The sequence below is a fragment of the Chiroxiphia lanceolata genome, chromosome 3 (genome assembly GCF_009829145.1).
Source record: "Chiroxiphia lanceolata isolate bChiLan1 chromosome 3, bChiLan1.pri, whole genome shotgun sequence".
In the NCBI taxonomy this organism is placed as follows: Eukaryota; Metazoa; Chordata; class Aves; order Passeriformes; family Pipridae; genus Chiroxiphia; species Chiroxiphia lanceolata.
In genome coordinates, this window is record NC_045639.1 from 105,761,068 (window position 1) to 105,783,041 (window position 21,974).

The 21,974-nt window shown below is 38.0% G+C and overlaps 1 protein-coding gene across 6 annotated transcripts; it reads left to right on the top strand.

Moving 5' to 3' along the window:
* Positions 1–5: 5 nt before the first annotated feature.
* Positions 6–21,459, top strand: GEN1 (GEN1 Holliday junction 5' flap endonuclease). 6 transcript variants are annotated; one of them, XM_032681863.1, is made up of 16 exons: positions 6–399; positions 1,386–1,494; positions 1,719–1,788; positions 3,328–3,525; positions 4,741–4,927; positions 6,932–7,108; positions 9,669–9,779; positions 11,719–11,792; positions 12,291–12,382; positions 13,227–13,374; positions 13,492–13,528; positions 13,627–13,707; positions 14,143–14,273; positions 16,555–16,616; positions 17,152–17,295; positions 17,530–21,459. In XM_032681863.1, the coding sequence occupies exons 4-16, from the start codon at positions 3,365–3,367 to the stop codon at positions 18,975–18,977; spliced, it is 2,853 nt and encodes a 950-aa protein (XP_032537754.1). In that variant the 5' UTR covers positions 6–399; positions 1,386–1,494; positions 1,719–1,788; positions 3,328–3,364; the 3' UTR covers positions 18,978–21,459. The 6 variants fall into 6 exon arrangements, with proteins under 6 accessions (XP_032537754.1, XP_032537752.1, XP_032537755.1 ...); XM_032681861.1 differs by lacking the exon at positions 1,719–1,788; XM_032681864.1 differs by lacking the exon at positions 1,386–1,494.
* The last annotated feature ends 515 nt before the right edge of the window (positions 21,460–21,974 follow it).

Consider the following 21,974-nt stretch of genomic DNA (forward strand, 5'->3'; position numbering starts at 1 on the left):
GTGCGCGCTGCGGGCGCTGGGGGGGCCGTTTCCGTGGGCCTGCCCGCCATTTTCGGGGGGGGGGGCGGGGCGGAGCCGCCGTGGGGCCTCCGCTCGCACATTCCAAGCGGGACAAAGCCGAGCCTGTCGGGGTTCCCACTGGGATGTGAGTTCCTGTCGGTGTCCGCGAAGGCTGAGCCGAGGCCGGACACCTCGCGCGGTGCTCGGGCACGCCTGTTCCTGTGGGCCCGGTGCGCGGGCGTCGCTGGCGCAGCGAGGCGGGAGTTTCAAACTCCGCGGGCGGGGAGCCCGCGCGTCTGGGTGTTCTTCGTCTCGGGCGGCTGCTGAGTTTTGTCTGCGTCAGGGGAGAAAAATCCGTAGGAGTTTTAGGAGGAATCTGTAAATGCTTCTGTGCTTCAGGTGCGCAGGCTTATTGGCAGAACTGTGCTGGGATGGCGCAGAGAGAGGGGAGGGGAGTTTTTAAAAACCTGTTGTGGGCTTTTTTGTTTCCTCCGTCATGTTTTTCCTCTCCCTCCTCCCTTTTTCCTCCTCCTTCGTGTCATAAATCATGCGCTTGGCTGTCTTTTCGACTAACCTTTGATAATGTGTGAAAGTATCTCTGTATGAATTAAATTTCAGCGTTAAATGCTTTCTGTAGTTATTTTTAAGTAGTTAGCTTTTCTGGTCGTGTAAAAAATTTTGTAGAGCAGAATGCAGTCTTAAAACATTGTTTAAAAAAACATAAAAACTGTGTAGTTTTAACAAATTCTGGCCTAATGAGAAATTGAGACTTATTTTGGGGGTTTTGTTTGTTTGTTTGTTTATATTTACTGTTAATTATTTTCAGTGATTTCTAAGTGTATGAAAATAAATTAAATTATTTCTCCCTCCTTTGGGAGTTGCCATCTCTCTGAGGAGGTTGGGGGCTTGTGGTAAGTGAAGCTCTTAAATAAAATCTGAGTAGACGGATAATTTGTATTAGAAGTGGTTGAGCTATTTGTATAAAGGATCCAGATTCACTATTTTACAAAATACACTCTGAAAAAAGCAAAGACTGGTAGGTCTTGCAGGCTTTCATAACTCATCCTTAGATATATATTGAGTGTGGATATGGAAAACTTTAGTCCTCAAATAACTATACTTTATTGTAATGAAAAAGTGGGCCTTTGGGGTTTTTTTGTTTGTTTGTTTCCATTTTTTTATACTTTTTTTCTTTACATTCCATAAGATTACAAATAATAAAGTGTTTGCCGTGTATTTGTCTTTCCCATCAATTAAGTACCATGTGATATTCCACAACAGTATTTAGCAATTGACTAACACGGTTTTTTTTTAAGAAATTGTATTGATGCGGACTGGTAGAAACCAAATGACAATATCAGAATGGTATCTCCCTTCTTTGCTAGGTGTTCTCTCACTGAAGCTGAATATCACACTTGTCTTTTGGGAAGGTTTGGACACCTGCCCTGTGCATCAGGGAAAGTGATCATCCTGGACTTCAAGAAATTATACCAAGTATTTGCATGCTTAATTTGTGCTTTTAGCTTATTTTATGTGCTTGAGGTATAACAACAAAAGCAACACATTATGCTCTGTATGCATACAACTAAAATCAGGTTGAATGATTGTAGTAGTTAAAGAAATGGATTAGAGGTGTGATTTCTGTTGAAAGTAAATCTTTATGTGAGAACTTGATTTAAAAGCAACCTGGAATTGATTAGCTGCCTTGCTTAAAACAGATTTAGAGTATAATAGAATGCACTCTCCAAGACAGGCTTGCTGCTCTGACAGACTGTGATGATGTTAAAGGTGAGAGGCTGCTGAATTGAACATGGTTCAGTTCCTCACATGTCTTAAGCAGATCTCCAAGCACTGGTAGGTCACTTAGTCATGATTTATTCAAAGAGCATTTTCATTTTTCTGCATATACAGTAATGTCAAAATCAAAAAGAAAGAAATACAAAACATGTCAGATTTTATTTTTACCTTCTAATATTGAGGAGGAAGAGGGAAAACAAATAAGCATGAGACAAACCTTGTGCAATAAGACAGTGCAGGAATAGATTAGCATTGTTAGGGGGGAAAGCAGAGTATGTGCTAGAGGCCTTGGTTAGAACTGGCAAAGGGTGGAAACCAGAAGAATAGTGAAAAAGAGGAAAATCCAGTGATGGGGTAGCATGGAGAGTAGTGCTGTATAAGTTAAATAAGAGCCGAAGAGATACACCACCTAATGGTTGTATGTTTTCAACTGGCATGCATTATAGGTAGTGCCAGTCACACAATACCAAAGTTAACACAGTGCAAACACACTGATGTGCTTCTGCAGTCAGGGTGTTAAAAATGTCAAAACATTTGTTGGAAGGGACCTCAGGAGCTCAGTGTACTTCAAACTGAGAAGAGGTGGTGGTTGGTGGAACCCTGAGAGCTTTGTAACAAGCCAGGCCATCCCAATCCAGCGTAGGGACTCTTTGGCCACCTAAAGTAGCAAATTGTTTGGAAACATGTAACATTTTTCTGATGAATGTATATATTCCTTGCTAATAAATATCTGTACCATCTTGAGCCAGGTGTGCAATTATCCCCTGTGCATCTGGTGCCATAATAGTGATGCCTACTTCTTAATACTGCATTGATGTTAAGGAGTTTTATTCCCGAATTTTGATGACAATCACTGCTGATTCCACCAGTATTGGTTTAAAGCAGTAGGACAGTATGCCAGCTGGATGTTAAAAATCTCCAAGAATGGAGATTCTGCAGCCTCTGAGCAACCACTGCTGCAATACCCTCTGTCATTTTTTCCTGAATTCCAACATGAATTTCCCAAGCCAGAATCTGTGGGTGTTGACCCTTCTAACATCATCTTGGAATGCTAAGGAAAGTGTCAGTTCTGTGGTGATTGAAAATATTCTTCAAGTAGCTTTAAGCTACCTCTGTTTGAATGGAAAAAATTTAATGTGGATCCTACTTTAAATCAGGACTCCTCAGGAATCCTATGTTTTTTCTCTTTTTTTAAATAAAGCTTGGATTGTGCTTATATGTAAGGGACACATGAGACTTGGAAATGAATAATTTTTATTGGTTGATTTTTTTTCCTCAGCTGAGTTTGTTTTTATTTATATTCAGCTTATTAGTAATGCAGATGTTCAATCCAAAGAAGGTATTTAGTTATAAACCATCTGTGAACTGGAGTCACTACACACTTAGAAAGCTTGATTGCAAGTGTTCTTGGCTATAAAAGGTGAACTGATTGTGACAAATATATTTCTTTTTCAAACCTCACGTTCACATTATGTTACACACATTTCATGTTATGTTCTGCAAGTATTTTACTTTTTTTGGTCTTCACAGGTAAAACCTTCCTTCTGACAACAAAGAAGCTAGAACAATGGGAGTGACTAATCTGTGGCAAATCCTTGAGCCTGTGAGACAACCTGTCAACCTGAGCAGTCTCAAAGGAAAAACACTTGCTGTTGATTTAAGTTTGTGGGTTTGTGAAGCACAGACAGTTAAAAAGATGATTGGAGTAGTTACCAAGCCACATCTCAGGTATGGTGTCCGTATAAATTATTGCAGCCAAAATTCTTGGAACTGTATAATTTAGATATGTTACTTATTCAAAAAATTTTAAGATTACCTATGAAATCCATATGATGACTGTATTGATTCAGTTATTGCTTATGTTACATATGTAAAGGCTTTTAGGTGAATTCTAGTTAGACCTCATGGTGAAATAAATGTTTAAATAATTCTTCAGGCATTTGAACAACCATTACGAATATATGTATTTTTAATTTTTAATTTAAATGACTCACCCGAGTTATGAGCATGTCTAAGCAGCTATAACTTCAAAGCACTGTTTTCTGCAAACAGTGCTGACAAAAATGAAAATATATACAATTTTTGATCAGTGACCTTGGTTATCTCAAGAATACTGACTTGCTGCATGGTGTTACATGCTTTTGTGACTTCTATTGAATTGGACGTGATATGAAATATGGGCGTCTTCTGAGAATAATTTCTTAATGTATTACGTGCTTATGACCCCAAATGGATAATTAACTATAAAACTTGAAGCATGACCAAAGCTTACCCTTTTTGCACATAGCACCTGTACAAAATTAAATCTAGAGTAATGGTCTCTCCATGTCAGTCAAAGGGACAAATGTTTGAACTACTCCTTTTGAAAGATTGATCCTGGAGATACTGGAAAAAGCATATGCTGTTTGATATTATTGCTCTTAATTTTACTCTTGTAATAAGTGTTTGGTCTACTAATGCCTTGCAAAATTCCATCCCTCAGTGATGCTAGTTTGCATATGACATAAATTGGCATGGCAATGGTACCTGTGAGTCTGTCTAATACTACAGCATTCAGTCACTTCAGAATCTGATGTACCTGTACTGATAGATTTGGGATTAATATTTGATATAAAAGAATCAATGTGTATATGTGTTTGGAAGCAGACTTTGGATATTGAATGGTTTTTTATTAAGCCTTTTAAGTTTGCTTACATCTTTACACCCAAGAAAGATTTTTCTTGACCTTACATAGTATTTTCTTAGGCATTTTGTCAGGCTGTTTACAATTTCATGGTATAACAACTTCAACCAAAGACAGGGATGTAGGTAAAAGGTTTGTTTATCTTGGGGGCTAGAGAATCATAAGAAGTGGAAGATTGTTCCTGAGGTAGGCTAAGGGATATAAGGAAAATGTTTGAAGAAATCAGGCTTCACTAATAATACAGCTTTGCTTTATTGCAGAAACCTGTTTTTTCGGTTCTCTTTCTTCACATCAATGGGAATTAAACTAGTGTTTGTGATGGAAGGAGAGGCCCCCAAGTTGAAAGCAGACACCATGACTAAGAGGAATGAGATGCGCTATGGACCTTCAAAGAAAGTTGGAGCTGCCAGAACAGGGAGATCTTTATTTAAAGCCATGTTAAAAGAGGTGAGGGATCAAGGGCTGTGTTTCAGTATTTTTGATATGATAGAAAGAAATCTTAACCAAACTAAATACAGGAACTTAAAATAATTAATACCATTTGTTACCACCTACACCTGATGGTGTGAGGTAACTGAGGTTCTTGTTAATGATCCCTTGGGACAGATTAGAAAGAAAAGACACTGAATGACCAGGGTGTGCATGTGTGTGTATGTGTGTGTGTATATATATATGGCAGGTTTACTTTGGAACAGTTTGGTTGCAATGGAAAGGAGGTGCGTAGCTGTTTTGGTTATTATCTATAGAAATATAACAATATAAAAGTATAAAAATAACAAAATATATAAGGAAAAGAAAAAGAAAGAAGGGATAAGAATAGACAGTGGAGAGGAAAGATGTCATCTCGTCTCTGGATCCAGAGACGAGACTTGACTGTTGCGATTTAGACGTGCATTGTTTGAAGTGATGGTCGCAGTCCTGATCTGTTGGGGGTGAGGGAAGCCCACACAACAAAAAGTTCAGTGGGTTAATATACATTCAGGGTCAGGTGGGAACGCCCAGATGCCTCCCCTGGGGCAGTAGAAGTTTCACGCTGTCTGTTGCAACACTGCGGATTGTGCCCAGTCCTCAGGTGTAAGGCCCCAGAAATGAGTCTGAGGGTGCTCCGGGGTCTTTGGTGGTTTATGACACCTTCTAAGACATGACAACCGCCTCTCACGTCAGTGTAGTTGGTCCAGTTATGCCCTGTCAGAAGGGATAAATACCTTCAGGCCTACATGTGAATGTGAGTGTCCCCATACCTTCCTGCGGTGGGGAGTTTTACGCCTGAACCAGTTGTGTAAGGGAGGAAATTGAAGTGATAAAAAGCATTATCCCAGCTCACAGGATCTGTTTCTTATCGACCTTCTCCCTCATATGGCTCAAAAACCAGCTTGTTGCTAAACAAAGGTTGGTTTGTCATGGTCATCCTCTGGTGGTGGGTGCACACCCCCTCTGTCTTATGCAAGTCAGAGGTTTCTGCCACCAAAAACTCCCAAGAACCAAAAACTCTCCTCCTCCCCTTCGGTTGGGGCGTGCGAACCTGGCTTCAGCGAAGCACCTGCTGCTTTTGCAGCAGATTGTTTGAGTCATCAACCCTTAACATTTCAGTCTCTCAGCTTTATACACAACAAATTTAAACAGTATTTTGAGATTTGAGGGGACATACACCTTTGAAGTCGAGCCCTACAGCAAGTGTTCATTGTTGCAGAAAAATTTTCTCATTTGATATGTTCCCATGCATGTTATGTTAGTAGTGAGCAACAGCCATAATTGAACATTTATTACAGAAATTTAACTTTATTTTTCTTTTATAGTGTTAATATCGATATTCTTTTTATCTTCCCCGTTAACAATTTTTATCTATTCAAAATTTTATGAACTAGCATTTGTAGACACTCATGGCTTCAGTAGATTGCACATATCAATTCATGTTTTATTCTTAAATTCTAAAAAGAATTATTTTTTTTCTCTGAAATTTTTAAGAAGTATATATGAATATATACCAATGTGTCTTATACCGTGGTCCAGTCTTATGAGGCTGACAGCATTGTACTTTCATGCTTGTTATTCTTGGGAAGTCTGGCACCTGCTGGAAGATGCCTGGTCTAGTTCAGTATTACTGCTTGAGTAAACAGAATTGCTTCACAAAGATAAGTATTCCTTTGTTATTCTTCTTTTGAAAGCAACCTAAATATTTATTTAAAGTGTAAAGATTTTTGTGAAGTAGTGACTGTTAATCCAGCTGTGTTTAAGTCCTGGAATTAATACTTAGCTCTCTGTTGGATGTTTATTTTCATTGTTAATTATAGTAAACTATTGTTGCTAAAGTAGTGCTTTTATTGATATAGTGTTGTGTAGGTAGTACAACAGTAGCAGCTTTTATATGCACTTGTGAGAAAATGCATGCTAATAAGTGAATTTAATAATTCATCATTCAATCTCTCCTTCCTTTTGGGTTCCTTCTTTTAGTGTCTTGAACTGCTGGAGTGTTTAGGTGTCCCTTGGGTTCAGGCAGCTGGGGAAGCAGAGGCAATGTGTGCCTACCTAAATGCAAAAGGACTTGTTGATGGCTGCATTACCAATGACGGAGATGCCTTCTTATATGGAGCTCAAACAGTTTATAGGAACTTTGCTATGAATGCTAAGGTAATTACCTCATCCTGTTCCTACCCTCTCTAGACTCTTTACAGAAATGTAAATAGAGAAGGAACTTGAAAAAATTACTTAGATATTATTGCACTGGCTCTCTAGTAGTTGGATTTATTTAAATAGTACATTTATGACAGGAACATTTTGTTTGATTCACTGGCAATTTGTGTATTGAATGTGAGAGCAAAACTACTGAAACAGGGTAATATTGTCTGTGTTTGTACTGCCCTGTGAAGAGCTAAGTAGCAAACTTTTTTTTCCCCTTTCCTCTTCTACAGCGAAGTTATTGAGTGAAGTAACTGCTTCCTACAAATTTAGCTTTAGACCATGTGGGAGCACTCAGCCTCTTGCATCTAATAAGTATTCACACACTTCCATCTTGCAATTAATGCTGTTAGTCCCCACTGAACATGAGTAGGGTAGAGATTGTGCATCTGTGTCATAAGTGATTGTTGTGACAAAAAACCAAATAACTTATGACCTTGAACTGAAGTGTTCATTTATTAAGAATACAGTGTCCCAGAAATGGTGAAACAAAACCCCAAATTTCTGTAATTTATAATGTTCATCAGAAAGACTTGTTGAGAAAATGCATCAGTAATGTGAGAAAGTCAATAGAACAGAAAAAATGCACTACAAACAATTAACTTCTTAAAAAAATACTTAAAGTTGATGGAAGGTTTTTTGCTTTGATGATACCATGCTTTAGTATCTTCCTTGACCTGGTTCTTTTCTTTCATTCAACTTCTTTGTCATTTATCACCAACAATGAAAGCAAGCTCAACCTTTCAGGTGTACTTTGTCTACATGTATGTCAGCATAAAAAAGTAATTTATGTGAATGTTTGTCTGTCAGGCCATCTATTCCAGAAAAATAGATTGCTTTCAGTTGTTGGCTTGTGTAGGAATTTTTTTTGGTCGTTTTTGAGGAAGAGGTGTGTCCTATGTTTTGATTCATGTTAATCTTGTTTTCATGTTGTATTTGAGTCCCTTTACCCTTCAAAGCTTCAGGTGTTTCTTTAGTTCATATCTAATATGCTAGGTAGCATTTTTATTATTTTTTTCCTTTTTTTAATCAAGTAGCAGATTAAAATGTTTACATGTATTTTAAAAACTGCACTTCCTGAGATGACTCGCACAGTCACTAGTACTCGATAATGTTAGTTTTGCCACACTTTTTCTACAGATAGTAAACAGTAAAAACACCTTGAATCAGAATCATAGAATATACTGAGTTGGAAGAGACCCATCAGGATCATCGAGTCCAACTCCTGGTCCTGTGCAGGACACCTCAAGACTCACACCATGTGACCGAGAGCATTGTACTAATGCTTCCTGAACTCAGACAGGCTTAGGGTGCTGTGACCATTTCCCTGGGGAGGCTGTTTCAAAGCTCCAACCAAACCACGCTCTAGGTGTAAAAAACTTCCTGATATCCAACCTAAACCTCCCCTGACACAATTTCAGGCCATTCCCTCAGGTCCTGTCACTGGTCACTACAGAGAAGAGATCAGTATCTGCCCCTTTGCTTCCCCTCACAAGGAAGTTGTAACTGCAATGAGGTCTCCCCTCAGTCCCCTCTTCTCCAGGCTGAACAGACCAAGGGACCTCAGCTGCTTCTCATACGGCTTCCCTTCCAGAGCCTTCACTGTTCCTGTTGCTGTCCTTTGGACACTCTCTAACACATTAATGTCTTTCTTACATTGTGGTGTGCAAAACTGCCACAATATTCAAGGTGAGGCCACCCCAGTGCAGAGCAGAGCGGGACACTCCCCTCCCTTGACTGGCTGGTGATGCTTTGCCTGATGTCCCCCAGGACACGATTGGCCCTCCTGGCTGCCAGGGCACTGCTGACTCATCTTCAACTTGCCATTGACCAGGACCCCAGGTCCCTTCCTCAATTCTGCTCTCCAGCCTCTCGTTTCCCAGTCTATACACACAACCAGGGTTGCCCTGTCCCAGGTGCAGAATCTGGCACTTGCCCTTGTTGAACTTCATGTGGTTGGTGATTGCACATCTTCCTAATTTGTCGAGGTTTCTCTGCAGGGCCTCTCTGTCCGTAAGAGTGTTGAAAGCTCCTCTCAATTTAGTGTCATCAGCAAACTGACTTAGTATTCCTTCAAGTCCTGAGTCCAAGTGGTTAATGAAGAAGTTGAAGAGAACTGGGCCAAGGATGGAGCCCTTGGGAACCCCACTAGTGACAGGTCACCAGTCTAATGTAATTCTTTGTGCCTCACCTGTGAGCCAGTTGCTCACCCATCGCATAACGTGGTTATTCAGCTGTATGCTGGACCTCTTGGCTTATTTTACTTTCTTTCAACAGTTGATGCCTATACTTAGAACTTTTAAGTTCCAGAATTTTTAATTCATGTGGTATCCATGCATTACATTATGAATTTTAATTGCAGTTTGTTTTTTTGCTGTTAGACCTCTCTTATGGGATAGACCCATTTTCTGCAGATGTGAGTGAATAGGAGTGGGAATGACAACTAAATGTGACTCAGTGCAGTTCTTTCTGTCATGTACCAGAAATAATATGCAATAAATTCCTCTTGCAGGATCCACATCTCGACTGTTACACAATGTCCTCTATTAAGGAGAAACTTGGTTGTGACAGAGAGTCTTTGATTGGGCTAGCTGTTCTGCTGGGTTGTGATTATCTTCCAAAAGTAAGCAATATAAGTATTTTTTATTAGGTGCTTATACCATCTTGAAAAACAATAAGCTGTATCAAGGGAGACATGCATGCTGACAAAGCTTTATGCAACGCACAGTTAATGAGATCTAGTTGAAGAAGATCCTTAGTAAATCACTGTAAATTTTTTTTTTGAAAGGTTAATCAAAATAGTTCATGAACACCAATCTTTCTAAAATGTTTTTGTATTATTCCAAACCTTTTCTATGGTGGAGATGAAGGCAAAAGTTTAGATGTTGATTACATTGAGCCAAGGTGTGAGAACTCCATTGTTTGTGAGGATCCCTTATACAAGTACATCCCTGGCATAGTAGCTGTGGAAAAATGAGAAAAACAGCTTTGTCTGTGCTGTTTGGAAGACTCAGTAGTGATAGTTTGGAGCTGTATTTATTAGTAAAGGCAGTTCTGGATGCAGTTCAGATGTATCCCTATTCCATTGTTTGTAAATATATAATTTATGAAGAAGTAGAAGTGATCTATTTGAAAGTTTACCTAATTAATCAAGAGGAATGTCACTCAGTACTACTTCATTTGTTTCTTTCTTTTTTTCTCTTTTTTTTTCTGTAAACTCTTGAAATCTTTTTTGAGACTTTGAACAGAAGCTGTTGTAATGGCTATTTGAAAGGGAAAGGCAGTGGGATGAAACCTGATTTTCATACAGTTTGTCATTTGGTGACTTCAGGCAATGGTTACTCCCCTTCAGGCTTTCATTGGATATCTAATTTTTCTTAAATCACTGTGTTCCAATTTGATAAAGCTGTTCTTTTTAACAACTGATACTGCTGAAAGAACACAAAACTCTCATTACTTTTGTCTGGGTGTGTTTTTTTAAAATCTTGTTTCTGTTATAGGAATCTTTAAATAGTTTGTTGTTACTACTGTATAAAGACAGAGAGAGAGAAAAAGTGGATAATCAGTGGTTATTGCAATGGAGCAGCTCCTGGAATGCCCTGTTCTTACATAGTCCCAAAGTGTCAGATAGGTCCTTTGAGTTTTTGCAGCCCAGTGAAGTAGATGAAGACAGAAACTTGTGAGGAAAGCTGAATTACAGGAGTACATTGGGAATGGGGATTGGCAGAACAGGTAAATGAGAATACCACTCTATAATTGCACTTACTTTGTTGAAAATGTATGAAGATAATGCTTTTCTTGCAGAAGCTGAATATCTGACTCTTACCTGAATGTCTGGCTGTAGTCTAATGAGAACTTGGTTTGGAATGTAGATTTATTTTATATGGTTGAGTGTATTCAGTTCTACCATTACAGCTGAATAAAAAGAAGCATAGATTTATTTGTAATGATGTTGTAGAAAACACACTCAATACAGTCTTTATATTCAGCTGTACTGATTCTTGGAAAAATAGGGGAAGGATGGAAAGAGGAACTATAAAGCAATATGTGTGTTTTAAATCGTGGAATGATACCATAGTTTGGGTTGGAAGGGACCTCTGAAGTTCACTTAGTCCAACCCTTCTGCAGTGAGAGGGACTAGACCAAGTCACTCAGAGCCCTGCCCAACCTGACCTTGAATGTTTCCAGAATGGGACATACACCACTTCTGGGCAATGTGTGCCAGTGTTTCACCACTGTCATTGTAACCTCTTCCTTGTTATCTATTCTGGATCTCATTTCTTTTAGTTTACTGTTACTTTCTCCTTCTTTGTCTGCCTTGTTTTACCTGAGTTGCTATTGAGCATTAGAACATTTTATGCAGCTTGTGTGTTACAGTGGCAGTACAACTGTAACCTGTCACCTTCTCTGCCCTTAGAACTTGGTCAAAAATATTTTTCTCAATTTGTTCTCAACATCTGAGATCACTTTTGTAATTTGTCTACATAATGATATGAAGGTGTTTTTTGTGAAAATATGAATATTTTGGTCAAAATTATGTAATGTTTCATATTTCTCTATAGGGGGTTCCAGGAGTTGGGAAGGAACAAGCTTTAAAGTTAATTGAGACTCTGCGAGGTCAAAATTTACTGCAAAGGTAAAATGGAAATTTACGTAAGTACTTTGATTTTATTCAGACTGAATAGTATGCACTTCAGCTCCGAGACAACATCTGTAGTACTTCAATTTAGGGAGGATATTACCACGTTCCTTACCTTGTGTTTGTGAAAGGGATTGGGTGCTGTGCTAGGAAAGCTTCTTAATAGTTTTAAACATTAGCTGGCTCATAGGTTTGAGATAGCAGGTGTATATTGGTAAATTGGAAAGAAAGTCATAGGGACTGATGAGAGACTTTTGCTGATTTTTAATGGGTTGTGGATTCAAGGATTTGAGATACCGAGTGCTTTCTATGTTTGTTATCATAATGTGTGTGTCAATACTAGAAATCCAACAATTATATAACATACTATAAAAGAACCCTGTTCTACCCCTGTAGATTGGAAAACTGTGTTTCTTGGATAGATGCCAGAGAAATATAAAGAGTATTTTTCAGTGTTTTAATGTGAAAGTTAAAAATATTTCTTGATCCTTTTAGGTTTGATCAGTGGAAAGAACAATTCCAGTATGATAATAATCCACTTTCGGTTGTTAAAAGGGTAATTCACTGTTCAGAGTGCCACCATCCAGGTCAGTGTGAAAAGGGCTGAATTTTATTTTTAGCCCAATTGTTTATTTTTTTATTGTGGGGTAGGGGTGACTTTTGGTTGTTTGATTGATTGGGTTATGGTTGCTTTTTTTTTAATCACTAGCATTAAAAATTGCTTTTCAGCTTCTGGACCATCTTCACATTTTCAATATTGTATATATTTACCTTTGTATAAATACTTTTAAGGCTTGGAACTGCTTTTCTTCAAATATGAAACTAGTTGATGGCAGATGGAATATTATCACAGGTGGTGTTGTGGAATCCCAGATATTTGTCTTTTTAACATTTTCATTAAAGAAAGTATGCTGTACTGCCCAGCAACTATTTCTTTAGTTGCCTGAATTGGTCCTGCATCAAGGGGACTGAATCCCATTAGCATTGATGGGTTTTGCTGCAGGGTTTTCATAAAAAGCTATTAATCCTAAGGAACCTTGTTTTGGAAGCATTTTTGATCAGTGAACTCCTTCAAACCCAGCATTTGGTGAAAGAAAACTTCTTTCAAATATATAAGTAATATATGTTTGCCAGGTTATCACACACTTCTTCTATAATAGTTTTAGGTAAGGTAAACTATTACTTAGGTAATAGTTTTCAGCATAAGGTCTGAAACAGTTGAGGGAAAAAGTCTTCAAAAAATGGCATCTTGCATGTGTTTGTCAGTTTTTACTGTATACAGAAATGCAGCTGGTGCACTCAATCTGCTTACAGCTGCTATTCACATCAGATTCATATGTGTTCTCAGCTTTGTATTTGTAATATTTGCTTTATATATTTTGAAATTTTGGAAATGCTTTTTCTCCTCACTTTGTGTTTCTGCTGCTATAGGATCATACAAGGAGCACGAGCACAGTGGATGTAAATTCTGTGAAAGCAAAAGATACTGCAAACCCAGTGACTCCAAACACTGCCCTTGTGAATGGCATCAGTTAGAGCAAGTGAAACAAGCAAATGCCGTGGAGGACAATATCAGAAAGTAGGAATGTCTTGAAAATTGATCTGCTTTTCCCTGTGTTCATGTGCAGGGTGATCATTTAGATTCTGCATCTTTCCCATTTCTCTTCAGTTCTTAACACATTTGTTTTTCTTGCAGAAAAGCTAAGAGTTGTGAAGGCTTTCCATTCTCTGAGGTAACAAACATAATTTAAATATTCTTTTTTTAATCAATTAATTGGAATTTAAATATTCAGCCCTCTCTTAAACTGTCTCATTTTTGTTTTATCTCAAGGTTATCCAAGAATTTCTAGTAAACAAGAATAAATTGATCAACATAAAGGAATATCGAAGGCCAAATTTGTTGTCCTTTCAGGTATATAACAAAATACTGGATATTCAGCTTTGTAGTTTTTTGTTTATTACTAAGGAAGACATTTGTGATAATTGTCATCCTCATTAGTAACCTTACTGGAAATAAGAAAGAATCTTGCTACAACATCTTAATATTTGAAAGCCTAAAGTTGTAAAGCTGATCTTAATCTGACAAGGTGTTTAACAACTGTCTCATTCCTGTTGCTGCCACTACACAACTGTGTTGCCTTGGCTTGCCATTGATATCTGAAGAATCTGCCACTGTTAGGGATGACTATTGTCAGTGATGTATCATTGGGAATTACACTAACGTATAAAAGCACTCTAGATATTTGAAGTTTTTAGTCCCGTGTCCCTACTACATAACTGGCTAAGTGTGGTATCTAACAGAATAAAAAAAAGTTTCAAAGTTTGAGGGTTTTTTTTATACTAACAGATATTTGCTTCAGAGAAGATGGAATGGGCCAAACATTATGCTTGTAAGAAACTCTTAGCACTGTTGACACGATATGATATGATCCAGAGAAAATCTGGATACACTGACTCGAAACAACTGCAGGCAATAAGGTAATGTAGTTTGATTTCTTGAACTTAATACCTTGACTTCTGCTCCCAGATAAAAAAAGAAAAAACCCTGTGTTTTTTACGGAAATATGGTTTTCTTCCAGCTTTGTTTCAAGCTCTGTGCTCATTTTGAATAGAGGTAAAGATTTAGATAGGTGCACCAATTGTTATACTACTGCTGCACAAAATAATCCACAGAGCAGTTACCTTTCATTCTAAATGGCAGTGCCTGTGTTTTCCTGTGCTTACTTTCTCTTCTGTTTCCTTGGATCTGCACATGAGTTTTAGCCTTAGAGGTTAGATCCTCTGCTCAGGTTCTAAGCAGAAGTTTAATTGAGTTCTGTGGTTCATAATAAGAGCCCAGGTTTAGAAATGAGCATCTGCAGGTTCATTTGTGGTCTCTGATTTGTTGTAAGACCTGCCAACTGTTGTACTATATATATATATATATATATATATATATATACAAAACTACTTTTCACTCAGGACCCCTGCATTTAGCAATACAAAAGTGGCCAAGTATCCTGTTACTAAAAATTGACATGCAGGGGAGAAAAACAAGATAAGCATGTAATTATTTTCCCACAGAATATTTTCCCACCATCCAGGTTTCTGTTACTCAGGGATTTTCTGAGCCAGAATTAGGATCTTCTTATTCTATCAGCCCTTGGTGTAATTTATTTTTTTAATGATCTAATATTTTCTTAAACTTAAGTAAACTTCTAGAATCTACAGTGTCTGTTGGCAAGTTTCAACTTCACTGTGTAAAGAGAATTTTTATTTATTTTAACTTTATCTGATGGTTTCATTTCCCAAATGAAACCGAAATTCCTCCTGCCTCCCTAATTCTTATATTGCAAGAAGGTTAGTATTCTTTCTGTGTTCCTTGATGCTGGTCAAGATTTTTAGACATTAATTTTGGGGGACAGGAGGACAGTCAGTAGCAGTGTGATAATATCTCTGCTGGGTTGATGTGTCCTAGTCTTAAATTATTACTTTCAGAGAAGCTGTTTTTTATTCAATGTTATCTTTCAAAAGATTGGAGAGACTGGTTGTGGGATGCTTTTTGAACAGATTGGCAAGATAAATTACTAGCATTTACCTTGATGAATGAACTCAGTGACATTCTTTATAACAGTTTCTAGTGTTTCAAGAGTTTAAAAGACAGATAATGTGTGCTCTAGAAGATTTCTTTTGTTAACAAAGTGTTTAAAAATGCAGTAATGGTTCAGCAGGATCAGCATGATCCTACTCTTGACATCTAGGAACCTAGTAAATTTGGGTATAGATAATGCTTTTTAAAACAATCTCAGTGACTGACTGTCCCTGCTCAGCTCGTGTTCTATTTTCCCTCATCCTCTCACACAAAAGATACGAATGACCCTGTCTGGTCATTCAGAAAGTTACTGTCTATGGCAACAGCCTTCTCTGGCATTAGTATCTTAAAATCATTGAATTGCTTAGGTTGGAGAAGGCCTCTAAGATCATCAGGTCTAACCATTGACCTGACACTGAAAAGTCCACCAGTAAATTGTGTCCCTCAGTGCCACACCTACAAATGTTTTAAATTGAAGGGATGGTGGCTCAACCACTACCTTGGGCAGTCTGTTCCACTGCTTGACCACCCTTTCTGTGAAGAAATTTTTCTTATTGTCCAATCTAAACCTCTGGGACAACTTGAGGATGTTTCCTCTTGTCTTGTCAGTGGTTATTTGGGAGAAGAGACTGACCCTCACCTCCCTACAACCTTCTTTCAGAGCGTTGTAGAGAGTGACAAGGTCCTCACTAAGCCTCCTTTTCTCCAGGCTAAACACTCCCAGCTACGTCAGCTGCTCCTCAAGGGACTTGTGCTCCAGAGCCTTCATCAACTCTGTTGCCCTTCTCTGGACGTGCTCCAGCACCTCTGTGTCTTTCTCGTACTGAGAAGCCCAGAAATGGACACAGGACTCGAGGTGTGGCCCCACCAGTGCCATAGAGGGACAATCACTGCCCTGGTCCTGCTGGCCACACTATTGCTGATCCAGAAAAGCTTTTTGATTATGTGTAAATGCTCTTCTGAGCATTAAAAAACTCCAAAAATTTTTAGTACTTGAATCTATACCCCAAATTTTACTGTATAACTTATACAGAGTAGTGTATTTTTTAAAGATATAGTAATTTCACTATAACAGAAAGATTTTGTGCTCTGAATCATTTCAAATTAGAATATTGAAACATTTCTAGATAGGTTAGATATTTTTCATTTCCTGTTCAAAATCATTTAATAGACTTTGTCTTCTTACAGGATTGTCAAGACACGTGTTAAAAATGGATCACCTTGTTTTGAAATTGAGTGGCAAAAACCAGGTGGGTGTGGTTTCTATGTACATTATGGGACAAAACGGTTCACAGAAAAAAATAAAAGCATGCTTTAAAGAGAGAAGAGCTTGACAACACTCTGAGACAATGATATGTTGGTGAGATTAGAAAGTGTTCTATGGAAACAGTAGAAAACGCGCATCAAAGTTCGCATACCCTGAAAGAGAAAGCAATGCTTGAAAGAGAAAAAGAAATCTACCCAGAAAGCAAGGGAATTGTTCTTCAGCTACTTTTTCTGGTACATGTTAATGAGACCTGAACTGAAGGTCTCACTGTGTACCTGAAGCTGTGACTGTTTACTAGCTAGAACATTTTCTGTGCTGCCAGACTCCTACCTGCAGTGAGCCCATTTGTGCCAGGAGACTGACAGAAAGAGAAAGACTTCACTTGTAGGTAAATCTCAAATATTGTACTATTGACATTTTTATGTCTTTGTACTCAAATCTTTTGTTCTTTGGTTTTTCATTCCCTGCTTTGAGTTGTGTGTATACACATGTCAAAAGTACATTCATTAATTTTTCAGAGCACTATATTGATCCAGAAGATGAGCCTGTGGAATCATTTGTAGTCACAGTAGAAGAGGAGTCTTTGTTTCAGGCTGCTTATCCTGATGTTGTTGCCCTTTATCAACTGGAAAAGTCAGAAGTCCTTCAGAAGAAAAAGAAAAGTAAGTGCAAAAGTTTATTTCTTATGAACTTGTGGGTCTTGCCAGAATACAAAAGCAAAAGCAAAAAACATTTCTCCTACTGTTGATCAATATCATGTTTTGTCAAGATGAGGACATGATACCTTGCAGGCACTGTCCTTTAATCTTACTATTTTATACTTTACAACTAGGAAATCCTAACTGTGGTTTATATGCTATTTGAAATGCCCTTTTGGTTTTTGTTTTTTTTTTTAGAAGGGAAAGACAGACCAGAAGAAAAGGATATATCAAGTGCTTATGATGAAGTTAGCAATCTTCTGTCCCAAGTTAGTTTAAAATCTACATCTGGAATTCTTCCTGCGCAACACTCCACATCAGATACAAAACCTCCCCCCAAACATCAGACACAGCAGAGAAGTAATGAATCAAAAGATGCAGCATTAACTGCAGCTTCCTGCAGAACAAGTGTTTGGGTGCCAACATCAGCAGCTGCTCCTCCTCTGCCTGTATCATCCTACTTACAGAGTGCTTTGGCTGACTCAGTTGTGTTGCCCTCACAATGTACCAAACATTCAGGGATATCATCCTCTTCCTCTGTAACAGCTGGTCTACAACTGAACAGTGTTGATGGGAAAGGAACCTTCTTCAGCACTTCACCAGCCCAGGGAGGTGATGACCGAAATCCAGCAGCTGACTTAACTACATGCATAGAACATTCGCATCCACTAGGTCATGAAACTGCAAGAAATAGCTCAGAATATTCTGGTGCTGTGCAGTCTCATCGACATTCTGATAGTGCAGATGATTTGTTTTCAAATGATGCTACAGGACAACTTCAGGAGTGGTCTTTAAGAGAGAGAATACTTAGGAAGACTTCCATTCCATCACTACCTTTGTCTGAAGATGCAATGCAACGGGAATCTTTGAAATGTTTAAAACAAACAAAAGAAACGTTGAATCCTGATAGAAATTATGTCTCTTCTTCATATCAGTTAAATAAACTAGTGCAGGAAAGTAAAAATGTGCTATCAGAAAACTGTGCAAGTGAATCCAGCGTACATATCTGTCAAGATCAGTACAGAAAAGCTGACATCTTGGCTGAAATGATGCTAAAAGACCATCATGTAAGTGGTTCAACATCTCTAGCCCTCAATGGGCAAACAAGAGAAACACTGCATCCTAGGTGTGAAATGCTTCCAGTGTCTCAAAAGCCAGCAGATGCAACTGGCTGTCACATTAAAAAAGCTTGTATTGAAACTACTTGGAAAGCTTCCTCTAAAAAGAGTGTGTGTCAGAACAGACGTTCTTCTAGTGAAGACAGTGATGATGGGCATGTGAATAAAATCCTGATTTATGAGCAGCAGAAAAAGCAACTGAACCCTGGTCAGTTTAAAAAATGTTTTACAAAGAAAAATAGTAGCGTTGTTAGTAGCAAAAGGACAAACAGTGACTCAGCCCTTATAACTAAAGGGAAGAAGACAACAACCAATTTAAAGAAAACTGATGATGCTTTCTCATTGCAGGGATGTCCAAAGCCATCCTCTGTAGGGGAAGTTAATTGTTCCCAAAGTTCAGAGCAACCAATTAAGAGGTTGGGTTCTGACCCCACACAGCAAGACAGAAGTGCTGTTCTGACTTACAGATGGGCAGACAGTCCCCTTCCCCTGTCTGAAAGACTAAAAGGAAGAATCAAAATCAATTAGGTTCTCCATAAAATAACAATTAACTATGAACCATCGTTTCTTAGAGTTCTTTCTCAAAGTTTCTGCAGTATGCTCTATCAAAGTGTCTCCAATATGCTCTATCAATTTTATGTGGACACGGTTTTGGTGAATAAGAAGTGCTGTTACTGGAGCTGAAGTTTGAAACTAAAATGTTAACAAAAGTACCAAAGAGCTGATTGTAGGCAAGTACCAGTTATTCTGGACGTCGTTACTTTCTGAACTTGATACATAAGCATCAAGACGCAGCATGTAAGGAAGCAGGGAGATTTATTTATGAAATAAGACTTTTTTTCCCAGCCAGTTGTGAGGATTTTTGTATTAGTCTTGCTTATATAAACAGACTTATTAAAATAGTGCCTGCAGTCTTTGGATACTCTTAATAAGACAAAGTGATGCAGCTCTTTTCAAATGGAATTCTGCATTTTGCTTCACTAACCTAATTTTGCAAGTTTTAAAATGGGTCTTCAAGTCCTGCAATTCTGCTTGTGTTGACAGTCTGTGAAGGACCACATAGAGACACACAGCAGATGTACCTTGCAGGGTAGCTAAGTTAATATCTGCCATGACCTATAATAAGCTGTTCTTTGAGTGTGTGCATCTTCCAAAGAGTGGAATAAGCTGTAAGGATAATTCCAGTTTTGTAGCAGTTATATATATACTATATATAAGGAAATTTGATGGCTGTTTAATTAAGCATTTGTAGTTTAGGGCATATTTTCTTAAAGAAGGTTGAAATTCCATCTAACACATTTATAATAGAGTGAAAGTTAAGTTGCAGAAAATCTAATTATGACATTGCAGATTCTCTGAAGAATATCATGTAATTTTTTTTTTTTAAATTAGTAACTTGAGTGCAATTACAATTTTGAAGGTGCTCTTCACACTTCTTTATTATAGAAATAATCTCTGTTCATACACCAAAAAAAGTTGTCTTCAACAGCTTATTAGGAAATGCCTCCTTATCTACATTTAAGCATTTGTAACTTTTTATATGCACCAGCCAGAAGGGAGGCCACACTTGCCAAGATATATTGTTAATAGTAGAAATTTAGAATATCTGTACCTGAATGAAAATGTCAGTTCTTTATTCATAAAGGTCAAGGACCAAGTTCAGAAGCTAAATTCCAGATGTGTTTAAGGAAGACATAGGAGTCTATAGATAATATAATTAGCCAAAATAGTAGTTTCTTAGTTTCCTCTGTGGGCAGAGGGAGAAAATTTATTTATAGTTGATTTTCCGAATGAGATGTATTGTGGAAACGAGCAAAAAATCCAAAATATTGGAAACTTATTTTCAGTTCTGAAAATGGTCTCTCTCTTTTGGAGACCCTAAAGCACTCAGCTGATGTGAGCGGGTAGCTAGAAGAGTAGTATTGTGAAGGAGAATAACAGTAGCAGTCACCTGGGGACTGTAAATGGAGAGATTCATAGCATCACACAGTGGTTTGGGTTGGAAGGAACCTTAAATATCATCTAGTTCCAACCCTCCTGCCATGATCAGGGAACCATTCCTTATGCAGTGGTCAGAAATGAAGAGATCTGAGCAGAGGTTTTTTTGTGAGCAGACATTGTTATTGGTTATGTATTATTTTTTTTCCTTGCTGATAATTTTGAATACTGAACACTAGAATCAAGAGTATGAATTTTCTTTAATAAAAATGCCAACATCACGTGAATTAACTTACTTTTGTTCTCTCCCAGGGTATGGGAATGTGCTCTTTTCTTGGGGAGATCATACAATTTCACCCATGGTGTGTGAATTTCTGTGATTTAGAGCTTTCTTTAGAATTAGGAGGCCAGAGTGGTTTTTGGAGGGATTTTTGTTTGTTTTCCAAATCTACTTGGGATGACTGCTTTAATGGATGATTTGCTGAAAATACTGTGCCAGAATTATGACAAGTTCATGTTTTGTCAATGATGGAAATCAGAAGTGAGATATAAGATATTAAGAACTGCGGAGAAAAAAAAAATGTTGTTCATTATTGCTACTAATTAACCTGATTTCACAAGTACAGTTCAAGCATCAAAAGCAGAAAATGTTCAATTTTTTTCATATGCAATGCATCCTAATTTTGTCTTCTGCCACTACTTTAGAAGCAGCAACAGATGTGAAAAAAACCTTTGGAGGATGCCCTCTCTAGGCTGTAGCTGCTCATGGCAGCAAATAAAATCATTTATCATTGGGGTGACTGTTGCTTGAATTAAACCTGTGATTCGTTACAGAAGGGTAATTACAGTTTTTAAAGTGTTTTGGTTTCTCCTCTTTATGTAATTTACTCAATCTAAGGATTAGGGATGATTTTTCTTTGGAGCTTTTTACTGTGCTGACTGCTTTGCAGCCTCTCACACCCATGAGAATGATGTTTAAATGGAGGGGGCGTAACATAACTTTCTTCTGCAGGAAATATTCCTACAAAATTATGTTAAACTGCCTGTAAGAATAAATCAATGCGATTCATCAGCCTGATGAGCCTGAATAGATTTTCATTTATCATCTGTCCTGGGCAGCCCAAATAGGTTCTATCAGGGTGCCTCATCTAAAGTAATAAAAATATACCGGCTGTGGGAGCGGGGTAGGTAAAGGGCATGTTGTTCTTCAAGTACTTGTCTGAAAAGTTTTCTGCACAGGTACTGTTATTCTGCTAGTAAAGTACTCTACTAAAGAGAACTGTCAGTACTATCAGTCCTGATGTTGGCACCCCTCTAACTTGAATGATTTCTGTGGAGACATAGAGCAGAGCTGTAGGGTCTGTCTTAGCAGTCTAAATGTCATTATTTCCACTTATAAACAGTATTGAACTTCAGTTAAGGGCAGCAAATTCTTTTAGCATAGTTTAACAAAGGGAAACATTTACTTGGCATTCCTTAGGATTGTAACCCACTATTTCAGATTCATGGAGGATCAACAATAAAGGGAAATAAATGCTGCTTACATGGAATATATACATAGGGAGCTAGAAAAAATGTTAAAAAGAC

Bases quoted from the DNA above. Each gene is read 5' to 3' on its own strand.
- GEN1 (XM_032681863.1), top strand. From the start codon at position 3,365: ATGGGAGTGACTAATCTGTGGCAAATCCTTGAGCCTGTGAGACAACCT. The intron at 3,526-4,740 runs GTATGGTGTCCG...GCTTTATTGCAG, and splicing joins GTTACCAAGCCACATCTCAG to AAACCTGTTTTTTCGGTTCT. The intron at 13,375-13,491 runs GTAGGAATGTCT...TTTTTCTTGCAG, and splicing joins GTGGAGGACAATATCAGAAA to AAAAGCTAAGAGTTGTGAAG.